At 38.3% G+C, this 16,713-nt stretch overlaps 2 protein-coding genes across 2 annotated transcripts; one reads left to right on the top strand and one right to left on the bottom strand.

Moving 5' to 3' along the window:
* The first annotated feature begins 52 nt into the window (after positions 1-52).
* On the top strand, positions 53-6,017 carry FKBP7 (FKBP prolyl isomerase 7). Its single transcript, XM_062578483.1, has 4 exons — positions 53-261; positions 1,354-1,505; positions 3,941-4,074; positions 4,831-6,017. Exons 1-4 carry the CDS (start codon positions 56-58, stop codon positions 4,990-4,992), a joined length of 654 nt encoding a protein of 217 aa, XP_062434467.1. The 5' UTR covers positions 53-55; the 3' UTR covers positions 4,993-6,017.
* Positions 6,018-6,937: 920 nt separating this feature from the next.
* On the bottom strand, positions 6,938-15,192 carry PJVK (pejvakin). The gene is made up of 6 exons (XM_062579103.1): positions 14,982-15,192; positions 13,299-13,494; positions 11,669-11,810; positions 10,657-10,774; positions 8,656-8,760; positions 6,938-7,239 (listed from the first exon to the last, which is right to left on the bottom strand). Exons 1-6 carry the CDS (start codon positions 15,190-15,192, stop codon positions 6,938-6,940), a joined length of 1,074 nt encoding a protein of 357 aa, XP_062435087.1.
* Positions 15,193-16,713: the final 1,521 nt, after the last annotated feature.

Raw genomic sequence — 16,713 nt, 5'->3', positions numbered from 1 at the left:
CGCGGGAGGGGGGCGGGCAGTGCCACGCAGCCGCCTGGGCAGCGGCGCCGCCGGCATGGGCCGCGCGCTGGGCCTGCTCCTGCTGGCGGCGGCGCTGGGCCTGCTGGCGGCCCCGGCGCGGGCCGAGGCCGCTGCGGAGGAGGTGAGCATAGAGGTGCTGCACGTCCCCGAGCCGTGCAGCCCGCGCAGCAAGAAGGGCGACCTGCTGAACGCGCACTACGACGGCTACCTGGCCAGCGACGGCTCCAAGTTCTACTGCAGGTGGGTGAGGGCGGCCCGGGCGGCGGCGCTGCCCCGCCTGGGCTCGGCCGCCGCCCCGTGTCCCGCGGAGCCTCGCCCAAAGCTGTGCGCCGCGCTCGGCCTGGGGGCAGAGGCTGCCGGCAAGAGCGCAGATGGGCCTGCGAGATCGGAGCATTTTTGCCAGAAGCTCGAGCGCAGCACACGCTTTACGCTTCTATAGATGGCGCTGTGCAGCGCAGCCACGTTACCCTAGTGGTTTGCAATATTCCTGCCGCCTCCCGGCTTTCTCCCCCTTTTCCCTGTGCTGCCTTACTCTTTGCCCCGGTGTTACAGCTTTTATGCTTTTGCCTCTTCATTTCACCCCATCTGACCATCACCAGGCTTCTTCAGTTTGCCTTGAAACTCCTGGGCAAAAGCTTTATTTTTACAATGTCTCGCGTAATATTGGCATGTCTCTCTCTTTTACGGACCTGCCTCACTCCTCACCCACATTTTGACAAATCTTATAGACAGTATCCTACTTTAATACACAATCTTGATTCGTCTCCCACTTCTGTGATCTAAGGTAAATACACAGCATATACCGTAACTTTAACTTTTGAGCTACGTGCTGCTCATGCACAGTTCACTATAGCTCCCTCGGGGATACCTCATATGATCAAAAGCTCTGTTAAATGCTGAACATCTTAACTCCACAGAGAAGTGGGTGAGCATGTACTGTAGCAAAGACTGCCAGATCACCATGACACTCGCCTGCGTGCTCCACCCCATCCCATCCCACAAGGATGCGGTGAGAACTCTTGGGACATTTTTAATTCTCAGCAGTGAATTGCTCACAGCACTCCTCCTCTCCCAGGCTTTCTGCAGCAGAAGTCAGGTTTTTACTTTGGTTTAAAAAGGAGGTTGCACTTCACATGTCTCAAGATTTGACCCTCATTAACTGATAGACATTGCTGAAAAATGGGATTAGTACTTCAAATATTATTGTACTCTTTATGTTTTAATAATGTAATGCACACTTCTACTGTGACTGCTAACAGTAACGTTACTTACTTAAAAAATGTATGAATACTGAATTCATAGTTATCCACTCACAATATTTTTTTTTAATAGTCGGACGCAAAACGAAGGTCACCCAAAATGGTTCGTTCTGGGTGTTGGACAAGTCATAAAAGGGTTAGATATTGCTATGATGAATATGTGCCCTGGAGAAAAACGGAAGGTGACCATTCCTCCATCATTAGCGTATGGACAGCAAGGATATGGTAAAAAATAATAACAATAATAATACTAAACTTTGTGTCTTTTCTGTGTTAGTTACATTTTCAAATGAACATGTAGCATTGTAAATGACTGTAAGAACTGGCCTGCCATTATTTTTGGAGGGCAGTTAAGGTGATGACTGCAGTGGGACCTAATCCTGCTCGTTCCTGTGCAGTTTGAGTAGTCCTTACCATAGACCCACTGCCAGACCTTGCAGTTTGCACCAGAATTCAGTACAGTGAAGCACCTGACATGTTTCTCTGAGTATGGCCACAATACCAAAAATTGACAGCAAAAGGAAGATCTCTTTCTAACCTGCATGCAAGCAGTTTTTGTCTTACTATTTTATATTCTATTCATGTTTAATTTCTATTATGTGAGTGCTACCTGCCTAACCTTTTAATGAAATCCTGCATTTTCTGAGCAAAATGAAACGTCATCTACTGCATGCCACTGAATCATTTTAACTAGAAACCATTTCTTTAAAAAACTGCTTACATTCTGGATAGTTAATGGACAATGCCACGACTACATAATAATTGCAATAATACAATGCATGAAATGGAGTTTGAATTTCTGATATTTACATGTGCAGTATATAAAAATAAATAGATAAAATAGATAGTGCCAGGCCTAGTCTTGCACACTGTTTCTGCACTCCAATTTTAGAGTTTTTAAATTAATCTCTAATTTGGATATGGTAGTTTCCATGAATAGGTAACTCCTGCCGCATGGCCATAGCTTCATGATGGTTTTGTGTCAGAATCCCATTAACCAGTTTCATCCATGATACAGTTCCACTGCAGCCTGTGAAGCTTACTAGCAGTGAGTTTTGCCTCTACGCATAAACACTGTTTTAATAAACAAGTCTTGTAACAATAAGGAAGAACACTTGGTACCAAACAGAAGTTTTCTTAAAATCTAATGCTAGCTGTAACTATTTGTTCTAGGCAGGACTTCGAGAAGGTATTTTTTTTCCTACAACATTGCTGTCCTCTGTCTCAGCGTATTCCTGCATGCTGGGGAAGATGCCTGCCTAATCTTGAATTAGAAAAGATGCATGTGGCTTTTTAGGTCTTTACATATATTTTCTTGTTGGTATGTATATTCTTAAAAAACTACTGGCACTGAATTCTAGTATTGTGTCTTTCTTAAGTAGTATATAAATCATAGCATATCTTCAGATATATTTAAAACTTTTACACTTTTAAAGCTTGTAAGATTAAAATCTTTTGAACTCTGAAACCTGTCACTGTATTACAGATATTTTAGATGAGAAGTGCAAGTAACAGTTTTGTTTGCCTTCTGTTTATAAACAAATCAATTCTTTACCTGTTCTGTAGCTCAAAGGATGGGCACAAGTTCGAAATTAACTTCTGTCAAAATTCTGAGGTTACAATGTCATGCTTACTAGCTTTAGCTAAGGGTTGCATGTTTACATTTTAATTGTATACTGCATGATTTTTGGATGCTTTTTTTGGCTTGACTTTCATATCTTGTCATTTTGTTCCTGTCTTTTTCAGTATCTTGTGTGATAATTTATTTGTATGTAAATATATATATATATATATATATATGTATGTATGTATGTATGTATGTATTTTATTTCATTTTTTGGCCAGATGCATAGTACAATGACCTGTGTTTATAGGCAGTGTTTCTTTTTCATCAGATGTCAGATAATGCTTTGACACAGGAATAATGAAGCCTACCATAGTTTCTTTTCTGGGACCAAACAAAATATCCACTAATTCATCTTTTTGTGGATCTGATAACTTGCATTCTGTTGCTTCTTTCTAACAGCTTGCATATCTAAAACACTATTTTGCATAATGTTTTTAACCATAGGTGTAATCTCATAGGAATTTTATAAAGCCTAATATTATCTGCTTGTTACCTCAGGCAAAAAAATACATATGAGCATTGCTTTAGTACTTTAATCTGTCAAAATCAGATTGGAGATACTAAATAAAGGTATTAATCCAGCGTCAATTTCTCAACGTGAAGCCCATCATCTGACAGTATGTAAAATGGTCTGGACTTCAGAAACGTGATTTGTCTTTCATGCTATACAAATCCTTCTCAAAGTTGTATATATCTTAATTTTTAAAAATTTTGAATTGATATGAGAAATTTAATTTTGATTCAGGGAAGTATATTGTTTGCAAATCTCTCCCAAGAGTTTTTTTATGTAACACAGTGACCTGTTGAACCAATCCTATTTTTTGTTTTGCCAGTACCTTAACAATCTTCCTCTCTATCTGTGTAATATTTAAATTCAAGGTTTAGATTGTCATTCTGTTACCAAATTGATTTGCATATTAATACCGCCTTCCATAACAGAAAAATAAGGCACTTTTATGTGCATTTGTCATATGTGTGATCTCTGACCATAGTGTCTGATTTCATAAGTGCTTTTTTTTAAATATATTCATAGCACAGAGCAAGATTCCACCCAATGCAACATTGATCTTTGAGATTGAACTTTATGCAGTAAATAAGGGACCACGCAGTGTTGAAGCATTTAATCAAATAGACAAGGACAGTGACAAGAAGCTTTCTCAACTTGAGGTAATATGATGTAACTAATTTGGAACAGGTCATAATTCTAAACTATAGATACAGTTAATTACTGTTATCTTTACATGAGCAGCCACAGATATAGTAAATTACTGTTACCTTTACGTGAGCTACCACTGCTTCAGTTATCATGTAAAGCTTTTGTATGCTTACACAGACTACACTGTGCAATGTTCATGTTTGCTTCAATATGATGGTGTTTCTCAGACTTACTAGGAAACAAACTTACATGTCTGCGCAGCAGTCATAATAGCTCATGTTTATATTGTAGGTGTGCTTGAAGGTAGCTGTTGAGTACTCCTGGCCTAAAAGCAAAAATAATGCAGAACTTGGCACTAAAACAAAAAGGCCTGAATACTTATTCAGTTTCTTAGACACAGTTTGTGACCTAGGTGCTCCTGAGAAACAGACCAGAGATTAATCTGGACTCTTTCTGCTTCTGACACTCTTAAATTGCCAGAAAAAAACATAGTATTTTTTGGATGTAGATTATTGCTCAATACAAATTCAGAAAGTGCCAGAAGTTTCAATGGCAGCCACTTCTTGAAAATTTCTGTTATCTCTGCTGATGAACGTTACACCCCAAAATCTAAAGGCTATTTAACATTTTGTGGAGATTTGACATAGTTTTCTATGGAATTTGAAATACTAGGATTTTTTTAGAATATATATTTTGATTAGAAGTGTACCTATACACTATTTTTTATGACACACACAGCAAACTCAATTTTGTTTCTTTTCTTTTAGATAAGCCAATATTTGAAGGAAGAATTTGCAAGAGATGGCAAAAAACGTCATCCCTCAGTCCATGATGAAATCTTAGCTGATATATTCAAGAAGAATGACCATGATGGAGATGGTTTCATATCAGCAAAAGAGTACAATGTGTATCAGCATGATGAACTCTAAGTACTTACAAAATCTCTAGCTTTTTTCTGGACATGGAATTTTAAAAATTTGCAAAATAATTCTTTGTCACAGAATTTTTTTACATTTTTTATAGCATCTTTTTATATCTCTAAAGGTGATTGTAAAATCTTGTTTTTAACATTATTAGTCAAATGTATGATAGATTTTACAACAGAAAGAAATAAAACTGGAAAACAGCATGATTTATTACTAGTTTTTTGTTATATCCTAATCTACAGTATTGCTTAGTGGTCTTCCTCATTGTATAAATCACTGACCGAAATAGTTATTTCTGTCCTGTCAGGCACAAAAAAATAGTTCTAATACCTGTTGACACAATTAGAAGTTCCAAGTCCACTGTAGAATAAAATGGGAAAACAGAATCTCAGGAAGGAAAATTTATTAAAACCCTGTTGGGTTTCTGCTGGCTTTTAGGCCAGGTTCTCTAGGAATTATTATTTTGAAGAATTATGCATCAAATTTAGCTATTAAAAGTCTTAGAATAAATGAATGCTATCTGTAGAATTTAAAGGGAAAACCAGGTTTTTAAAGGAACCTAAAATAACCTCTGTGATGTAATAGTAAGTTGAATCATGTGGCATTCATGAAAACTTAGTATTGTAAGTGAATTTTTAAACTTTAACCTTATTCATAATAAAATTAGCCAGTTCATTCAACAGTACAAAGTTAAAAATCTATGAGATATTGTTTTATTTAAATGAGATTGAACATGATAGGAGATAATCTATATTGACCTGAGTAGTTATCTGGGTGTGATTCTATTTTCCTTCACATTGGAAAAATGCAAAGAACAATTATAATTAGTATCAGACATTAATTCTGAATAGTTGATTGTTTCTCTTACACAAGTGTCATCATAATACTTGAGTAACATCTTTTAATTTCTTGTGAGGAAAGTGATTGCTGTGTTTATTTCAACATAATAGTTAGATGTACACAGTGAAAACGGCAGCACAAATAAAAAGGCTTCCATGCATGGCTTATTTTTATCTTCATTCTAAAAGAGGGAAAAAAAAAAAAAAAAAAAAGCTTGTTCTCTCACTTTAAAATATCGTGAGAAGAGGCTGGATAGCATACCAATCAATGGCACTTCTAATGTGTGTTTATGGTGTTTGAGACTGTATTCTGCAGTGCCCTCTAGTGTATTTATTCTCTACAGCACAAACTTAAGTTTTTGCAGTTGTGGTTCATGGACTGAACCTTCACACCCGAGTATGTAGGTCTGATGTTTTTATAAACATTTTCTGCTAAAAAAAGGGGGGGGGGGTTCTAAACACATAAAAGGCACAAAAGTCAAGAGCAGATATGATCTAAAATCCAAATGCAAAATGTGGAAGGGCTAGTACTTTTTAGTAATCTAAAACTACTGAAATATGGTAATCACATCTTAATATGAAACTCTTATCCCCAGGTTTAGGTGTTTCCTTTTATAAATGAAACGTTAGACCAAGTGAACTTTTTTAACGTGTTTTTTAATCTGATACTTTAATGAAACATTCATGAGAGCACTAAATTATTAACACATTTTCTCATTTTACCATGATACACCAGTATAGGTAAAAGGTGCAACATCTTTGGATTTAAGAACAAGTTTGTGTAAACAACTTACTTATTTATAAATAAGTTCCAGCATATATTCTGACACAAAATTTAGTCCGTGTTTAATTACCGTGAATGATGAAACGAGAAAGTGCTAGAAAGAAGAAAAGTAAAATGTCAGGGAGTGCACCATGGCATTTTTGAGTAACTAAAGTCATTATTTGTATTTGTGAAGCAAATTGTTTGGAAATAACAGTAGTGTAATAAAATGTTTTGCATTTTTGCTATTTTACATTTAAAGAACTTAAATCAAATGTATAAATTTTGAAAAACTTGTGGCACATTTATGCCCATGTCTGCAACAACAGGCACTTACCTAGATCAGTTACCTTATTTTGTTATGCCAGAGGTCAAAACAGGGCACAGCATGCAGTCGTACATACTTTTGTCCATTAAAAGAACACTCTAAGCATCCGTAGACTGTCTCCCTTTTAGAACTTCCCATTCCACAAAGGATGCAGGGACCTTTCGGGATGTTGTTATTAAGTAAATTAATTCGGACATGAGCCCCTTCTCTGAGATAGCTTGTAGAGAGATCAGTCATGCTCGCAGCTTTTTCATAATAATCTGTAAAAAGGTCCTCCAAGTAAGCATCGGAGTTACCAGTGCTATCCACTACTCTTTTATCTGAAAAAAAAATGCACACACATAGCAATTGTTTGTCTTTACACTATCAATTAATTAGTTACAAAACAATCATCTGTTAATCTACTAGTGGAAATAACTGATTTATGAAACCATTATAAGCTTTACACATCAAAGGTTACTTCCCATCAAAGGCCTTGTGAGATGAAAACTTTCCTTCAACTTCACAAAAGATACTCTGAATTTTTGTGTGTATTACCTGTACAATACAATTATTTTAAAAAGCACCTAAAATGATAGGCATGAGGCAAACTCTTGAAAAATTGATGCTAAATTACAGCTGAGTTTTTCCTATGTTAATTTCTTTTTATCTTTTTATTTTCTAATTTTGTTTCCCAAAAATTACAAATTATGCTTACTTTGAGTGTTTACAAAAAAACAGCCAGTACTTAAAATGTTTAGAAAATTTGGAAGGCTCCACGCTGACCTTTTACAGACTTCTGAGCATCTAAAACCATAAGGGGAAAAAAACCCCTTCTGGAACTACTTATTTTTCTCCTCTCTCTTCAGTGATGGACCTGTTTAGATTAGGCAACAAACTTTTAGGAAGCAACAACTAAGTGAGGTGTGTTGTACCCCCTGAAGATCTATCCCTTACAGCAGATGGGAGCAGCACTGCAGGCTTAGACCATGAAGTCCCTGGGTTAACCACCGGATCAACTGGCGCAAGGGCACTTACTTAAACAGAGCATCCTTTTTTAAGGATTTAGCTTCACTCTCCAATTTTCAGCTTTCCACAATACTTACACCAAGAAGAAAATAAATAATAAAGAAAAATAGGTTCTTGTTCTACATTCATGTATGTAAATCCCCAAATGTGCGTGACACAGTGTCAAGAGGCAACCTGCAGAAAGTATGATTACATAGAGTGAAAAACACCTAGTTTTACCAGAATGTTGTGTTCATATCTGTTGGAGTGTAAAAAGAAAACTCTGAGGGTATCTTGCCCACTTCCCGGCCATGTGAGGACACACCCCAAAGAGTGCATTCTAAAACTTAAATTAACATCATTTAATATATAAACTTAATGATAAAGACTTTACCATGAAGTATAATTTATATATAATATTGACTGTAAACTGCAAGCATATGAAGAAAGTTTAATTTTCATTGAAGTTAATTGTATAAAACTCTGTATCAGTTTATCATCAGCCACATATTTTTAAAAAGATCCAAGTTTTCATGAACAACAAAATCATAAATTTATTATTGGTGAAAATAGAATATCACAATATAACTTTCAAGAACTTTACAATCATTTCAATAGATAAATGAAGAGGTACATTTTTTATGAAATTTGTTCTTGCTTAAATGTTGAATCTTGCACACAAAACTAAACAAAAATACAAGCTTCATGCATTAATCAAGACATTTAGTTATAAGTATCAAATGTCATACTTCGATGGAACAGATTACTCCTCCACATCCTTAATTTGTTCAGTGAAGATGATCCAGATTTCTCTTTTTCAAATCCTCCTTTTGAAATTGGAGTCACACAGAGTTCTGTAACAAAGAAAAGTAAGTTTTTAGAAGAAATCTTTAGAAGGTTTTTAGATTAAATATAAAAGCGCTAGTTGTACAACACAGCTCACCATAATATGTTTTTCTACTTTATAATAGGTTCATAAAGCTTACAGTGATAAAACACAGCTTTGCTAACGTTTACAATGAATAGGACCACTTCCTAATACAGGTTTGTGCACAGTGATAACTCACTAAACAAAATGCAATTGAGAGATTCAGTAAGATAGAACATCAGGTAATCAATTTCAAAACCTTAGTGGTTTATAAAAACATGTTGGATAAGTTTTTTTATATATTTTTTTCAAGTCAGTGACATATAAATGGAAATCTCACTCCTGAAGGAGAAACATGTCCATAATCTTACTTGAAACTAAAAATGAAAAATCATAAGCAAGGCTTACTCTGAATTCTGCAGTGATCTCATTCAACACAGAACTGACTGCAAAAACTGATTTTTAGATAAAAAATAAGTGTCACTCAGGTTTATATCCGTAAGTTAAAAGATTTACAGTGAAATATATAGATGGTTAATTACAAGGAACTGAAAACACATGTGTTTTATAGTTTCTCAGTTGAGAATTCTCTTTAATCATGTAAATACAGATACCAGTTTCATTGATTATTTCACTGACAATGACTTTAGCAAATCTAATGCATCCATCTGCCATTGCACAAAGCAGAAATCAAATTAAAACACTTCCAAAACTGAAATTGATGTTGAGCTTATGTAATTGAATGTAAAGGAATACTGTACTATATTAATCTCTTACTTCTAAGCCCATGATTATGGCTGTTTTGGAATATATTTGAAGTTTTTACAGAAATGTAAAGGTATCTCATAATTTAGCATAACTGCTTTAAAATGCAGAGTTTCTGTCATGGAAGTTAGATACCGTGTATGCCAAAGGATACGGAGCTATTTGCAACTTCTAAAACAAGCAGCATTACACACATCTGAGGAGATAAAAACTATTTCCCAAATGCTGTCTTACTGGTTTTGCTATTAAAAAAATAGTGCTAATTATAGTGTTAAGCAATTTCTGTAACAGTTGAGTGGCTGTCACAGAGTTCTCTGTATTCAAGTACACGTGAAGCTGGCTATTAAAACGTTAGTTAACACTATTTAAGTCAAAGAGAGTTTTATATTTGATTTTACATTTGCTATTATTCAGAATTAGATCAAACCCTAAAAATGAATTTCTGTATTATTACAAACATTATTGATAACACTGATAATGTTATAGGCCACAATTTAATTAGATACAGGCTATGATAAGAAATACTGAAAAATAATGTGAATATATAAAGTCTATCCTTTCCACAAAAGAATAACTTACAGGAGCTATGTAAAGTTTTGTATTTATTTTGAGCAATCAGGGTTATTTTTTGTAAATATCTTTAGATAACCAAATGTGGTAATGAGCTGCCAGATCGCAGTTAAAGCCCTGACAGAGAAAATATTGGCCTGGTTTTGCGAGTTCTGCATACTTTTCTCTTTGCTTGGGGTTTTGTACTTTCCTGTTCTATGTGAAAATTATTGGATGGTCTTATGAGCTAGTTCCTTAGGGGCCAGAAAGTAAGGATAGGATTTTTGTTCCATTCAACTGTGGGATTTAAAAACAAAGACATTTTTTAAAGGTCATACTTAACTTTTAAAACTCTTTCCATGACAGCCTATTTTCTAATATCTGCATTGTTTATCTTTTCAGGAATTGTATCCCTTATAAAATCAGACCACCTATGCTTATAAAATTAAGAAAGAGGTATTGCATTTTATGGGATTGGGACTTATGTATACCAAGATCAAGAAAACTGTTTTAAAAACTCAGGCTTCTACAAATAATAGCAATAATTACAGTAATACACATCACTTACCAAAATTACCATCCAAATGAATAAAAAGTTCAAATACACTAAATGCAATAGTTGTATGCGCAGGAAAAACAATGGCTTTGTCCCGTCCTTTACAATTTTGATCTTCAATAATGTGAAACTGTGATTTAGAAAAGCATTAAAAGAAAAAAAGTTTCAAACTGACATGAAAAAATTGAAAAAAAAACCAGAATAATAGCTTAGCACTATGTATTTGGAATAATAATGCCAGCAGGAACCTTTGAAATAGAACATCAAATTTCACAACTAAATAATTTTTATATTAACAGCTGTGCACGTTTTCAAAGTTTGCTATAGAGACAGTAACCTAACTTGCCTCACGGTCATGGACAACTCTGTGAATGATTCGTCAATACCAGTAATGAGCAAACCTCAGAGGATCTGTAAGTTGTGTTGCTCAAACACACTGATAATCTTGTGTGTGTGCGTGAGAATCTTTCTCCATTCCACGCCTTCATCTTTCCAGTGACCTGATTCCCAGAAAACCTTACCTCTCTGACCCCCTGCAACCAGTCCCCATACTGCACCCCCTGCCTCCAGCAGCTCCTTCACAGCTCCTGTCCAAAGCCAGCTAACGCCTTCGAGAAATTTCGAGAGCATGTAAGACAGGGAGCAAGACGCTGACCGTCGTATTAACAACACCCCAGATTTGCAAGGAGTTACAGAAGACGAACGTTGTAATGAAAGATGGTTCAGATGTTTATTGGAGGTTCAAAGTAAAAAGAAGTAATTCCTGTGGTTTTGCTGAGACTTCACCCAAAGCAATGGCTCATTTGTCTAGCCATCCTTTCATGCATTTCCCGTCCCTCATTCACAAAAGCATGACTAATAAAAAACAAGTTCTAATTCAATTTACGTCAGTGCAATAATACCGATTTACTTTAGAGTCTTTCAGAGATTACATCAGTAAAAATGTGATTAAAACCAATCATAAGCAACTATAAAGATAAGCTTTTTTTCTTTTTAATTACAGAACTTTAACAAACATATTTACCCTCATTGTCTCCCCACGCATTCCAGTATGGACAGTTAATGAGCACTGCCTTGTAGTTCTAATACTTTCCATGACCACGCACAAAATTTCCATCCTGCTTTTTCTCGATTGATGGACTAGGCAATGATCAAAATTTATTTTTCTAAAATCAAGAAGCAGAAAAGAAATTCAAAGATTAGTAGTGACTTACAAAGCAGCTAATATAATTATTAACTTTAAATCAGTAAATCACCATAACTTCTGTCTCCTGTCTAGGAAACAGCTGACTGAGGAGGTCTCAGGAACCTTAACACTGATTTTTAGTGAGTGCCAAAAAATTTCAAAGACAGCTAACAATGTACCAATGTTAAAGAGGATAAGTGGACATCCTAGAAATTTATAAGTTTATCCTCCTCACACTGTTCTTCAGAACAGTTAAGGAACTGTCAACACAGACACTAATTAACACAGTTTTTTTAAAAAGGTATATAATTAATGTCAGTCAATAAGGGTTTATGGAAACCAGATCTTTTTTAATAGTTATGAGTCCAATTAATGAAATCAATAGCTATATATGCTATACTTAAGGGTTCCATAAAGCATTTGACCATCGACTATTTTGATTAGAAATCTAAAATGATACGTACAGAAGCTGGCATGTACTAAATGGATTAAAAGCTGGCTAACTGGCAGGTGCTGAAAAATGCTGAAGTGCATTTCTAGAGGATCTCTACAGACATTAGCTTTTAGTCTTGAAATAGTGAATATTTTTATCACAAAACAAGGACACGCCCCAATTGTTAATGATAATATTTGGAGGTCACAAACATAGGAAAAGGTAGCTGTAGAACAGGACTCAGTTACAGATACAGAGTGACCTGCACTGCTCAGTAAATAAGCCGAAGTAAACAATATATATTTGAATATACCAAATGGCAACCATGCACAGTGAATAATTTACTGAGCTGCAACACTGGGATTCAGAGGGACAACACCATGGCCAGACAGTAATCCTTGAACATATAAACAGAGGAACATTGCCTAAAAATAGGTGCATTATGTGCCTATGCATTCGGCATTTGTGCCAACACTACAGGAACGCTGAGTTCAGTTTCAGTGTCCACAGTTCAAAAAGAATGTTCTAAAAATTTGAGTGCATTTAGAGGAGAACCATAGAATATTATGGAAAAAAATCAAGCAGAAAAGTCTGTTTTGCTTTTCAAAGGAAAGATTGAGTAATGACCTCAAAAAATCCTGAAGTACCTACACTGGCAATAATTTTGGCAACACAGGATTCTGCAGTTCATCAGATGAAGGCAGAGGAATGATCCTATTTCTGAAAGCTCAAAGTGGATAATATCATTTCAAGCAAATTTTGAATTTTCAGTAGTATAGAATAACATATATAAGAGTTTTTTCATGAACTCTTCCTGTTTAGTCTATAGCCTCTATTGCGCAGGAGGTCATGTGTTTAATCACAGTGACCTTACCTAAGACTCTTTAGACTATAAGAAACTTTGAAAACTGTTGTTGATTACCTAAAAATAACCAAAACCTAACTATTTCTGTATTAATGTGATTTTGTTCAGATGTTCGACCTAACTGCACAAAGTTTAATTATGGAACCAGAAAAGAACATATGCAATGTAACCTCGTGTTCAGTTCTTTAAGCAGTGTTGGTACTTCAACCTCGTGTTTGGTCACTATGCCAAACGAAGCTTTAAAGGCAACAGAATCTGATCCAGCAACATCAAAACCAACATCATTCATTATCTGATTTCCTCTTCTACCGCTGAGCGAAACATCTGATTTGTCTTCATAGTTGAGCAATTGGTAGGATGAGACACCTGAGTAAAAGAAGACAATCACTGTATTGAGGAGTTCGAATGTAGTATTTTTATATGGCATTCTACATTTGTAGACAATTACTATCTTAAATTTTAATAGAATAAAGAGCAGAGTAAATTGTACTGTTCTTTCTGCAATAAATTAATGAAACATAGGCCCGCCAGTAACATTAATTCTGCCTTTTGCCTGTCGTGTTACTATTAAAAATACTTACCACACTTTCCACATGATAAGGCTTCCTACCTAATGTTTCCAGAGACTGTGTCAGTTTAATTTGAAGGAAAAAAATAGACTAATACTGACTTACTTGAAAGTTTGCATGCATTTATCAAAAAAAAAAAAAAAAAAAAAAAAAAGTAGCCTCAAAGCATTTTTATAATGCTTTACTTGTGCTTTCCAACATATTTCTGTTACGCTACCAGAAAAAAAAATGGAAACTATTGGTTGCCAAGTTAATATGAATAGAGCAGATAAAATACAGGTATTAGGCATCTAAGTACATTTAAGAATATGGTTTCATGCCATCCTTTTTAATTCTTTGAAAGTTTTTGAAAAAGTGACATTATAAAATCACCTAGTGTATATCCTATTTATATTTAACAAAAGGTTTCATACATTTTTCATAATGCTAAAAAGATTAGAAATGCTTGTATGTATTACAAACAAATGGAAAAATGAAAATTCCATTAATTTCCATTAAAATTGAATTTCCATTAAAAATGGATATGTTATATGTATACTATAGCCCATAGATATTAATTACATGGATTTTTCAAATAAAAATAGCAGAAATGCAGGCAGTGTAGTTCAATTTTGTACCTCCTAATTCTGACAGAATCTCCTCAAGCCTTCTAGCATTACACAGCAAGGGCAATTTAAACACAGTTAAATTCTTTAAATATATGAGAAAGATTACAGACATGGAAAAACCTTTTGAAATCCCATTACTTCAGTCAGATAACTGTTGCCAAATGTTTGTGCCTGTGTAGACCCCAATTCAGCAAGTCAGCACAAGGGAATAACTAGCATGAAGTAACACAGAACGGAGACCATTGGCTCTCCTCGTGTCATAGATACCAAAAGTGGATAGATAGAGCAAGGTGAACGTTAAAATGTACACATTTTAAGCAGCAATTAACATACATTAATACATTTGTCAGGAATCTTGTGATTTTTGAAAAAACATAAGGCTTAACTGAAGTTGTTGTGTACTAGTACAGGAAAATATAAAGGTTTCTCAATAAAATTTTTCATAAATAAATAAATTTTTTCATGCTTGTCCCAGAAAGACATGTTTTGTATTTTAATCAATATTTGACTTGTGCTTTTTCCCTAAATATTTATTACATGGTTAACAGAGATGAACTTTCTTACAAATGTGCTAAAGAAACATCATACCACCTGTACAAGGTCCAACTATAACTACAATTCTATATTTACTGAAAAACATACATTTTTCAGCTTTAAATAAAGATAGAAAACTTACCCGCAGAAATTTCCTTCTCCCCTTGAAGAATGTCTTTTAATGTGAATGGCGTTGAAGCAAATTTAGACTTTTTTGAAAGAAAACATTTCCTTTTCTTAATTACAAGACTCAGAGGCTGGTATTTATCAGCTTCGCTGAGACTGGGCACAGGAACTAGTCTTCCTCCATCACCAACCTGTTTAACAAAGTTTTTGGTTGCAGCAGCAAACATATTATGGCATTAGCAACGATAATAATAAAAAGCTCTGTATCAACTGCAATTTCCAAACCTAAAACCCATGTTCAGATTGTTTGCAATGTTCTTTCAAATAAATTCATACAAGAAAAGCTGTCAAACTTTTTTATAAAGCAAGTTAATTTCTTCACTTGGGAAGAACCAACAGCATCTCAGCTACGCAGCTTCCCAAGTCCTCCCTCTCTGGAAGACCTTCAGCCGGGCTCTCCAGTTCTGCGTAATGAATAATGAATTACCGGCGTAAGCCGATAGGGAGACGGTTGCCCTTTCCTCGGCAGTTTAACGCCGCCCTTCGAAAACCGCAACTGTAATTCTAGAACCAAAGCCCGTGAACTCCGGAGCCCGCAGCTCCCCTGCCCCTGCCCCGGCCCGCAGCGCCCGCGCCGGCAGCCGCGCTGCGCCGCGGTGCTCGACGGCGGCGGGAGCCGCGGCACTGCGGGGTCCGGAGCCGCGGCACTGCGGGGCCCGGAGCCGCGGCACTGCGGGGTCCGGAGCCGCGGCACTGCGGGGTCCGGAGCAGCGGCACTGCGGGGCCCGGGGCAGCGGCACTGCGGGGCCCGGAGCAGCGGCACTGCGGGGCCCGGAGCCGCGGCACTGCGGGGCCCGGAGCCGCGGCACTGCGGGGTCCGGAGCCGCGGCACTGCGGGGTCCGGAGCAGCGGCACTGCGGGGCCCGGGGCAGCGGCACTGCGGGGTCCGGAGCCGCGGCACTGCGGGGCCCGGAGCAGAGGCACTGCGGGGTCCGGAGCCGCGGCACTGCGGGGCCCGGAGCAGCGGCACTGCGGGGTCCGGGGCAGCGGCACTGCGGGGCCCGGAGCCGCGGCACTGCGGGGTCCGGAGCCGCGGCACTGCGGGGCCCGGAGCCGCGGCACTGCGGGGCCCGGGGCAGCGGCACTGCGGGGCCCGGAGCAGCGGCACTGCGGGGTCCGGGGCAGCGGCACTGCGGGGCCCGGAGCCGCGGCACTGCGGGGTCCGGAGCCGCGGCACTGCGGGGCCCGGGGCAGCGGCACTGCGGGGTCCGGAGCCGCGGCACTGCGGGGCCCGGGGCAGCGGCACTGCGGGGTCCGGGGCAGCGGCACTGCGGGGTCCGGGGCAGCGGCACTGCGGGGCCCGGGGCAGCGGCACTGCGGGGCCCGGGGCAGCGGCACTGCGGGGCCCGGGGCAGCGGCACTGCGGGGCCCGGGGCAGCGGCACTGCGGGGCCCGGGGCAGCGGCACTGCGCGGACTCGCGCTCCCAGGGATCCCCCCGCGCTGCGGAAGAGCCGCGGGAAAGCGAACAGAGCGGAATCGTGCGCAGTAACACAAGCGCAGCCGGGAGGGAGGTCACCGGTGCGGGATCAGGGAGCAGCTCGAGGATTCAAGAGGAAAAACACCAGCGCAAAAAGGTACCAAAATCCCCAAGAAGAGGAGAAGGATTCAGTAGGGAGCAGCTTGGAGAAACTGTGACGAAGGCAGCCTGGGCTGACAGGCTTGCTTCGCAGGAGGGAGGGGGACTATC

Source organism: Rhea pennata, chromosome 6 (genome assembly GCF_028389875.1).
Source record: "Rhea pennata isolate bPtePen1 chromosome 6, bPtePen1.pri, whole genome shotgun sequence".
Taxonomy (NCBI): domain Eukaryota; kingdom Metazoa; phylum Chordata; class Aves; order Rheiformes; family Rheidae; genus Rhea; species Rhea pennata.
This window is presented reverse-complemented; position numbering and strand designations above follow the sequence as displayed.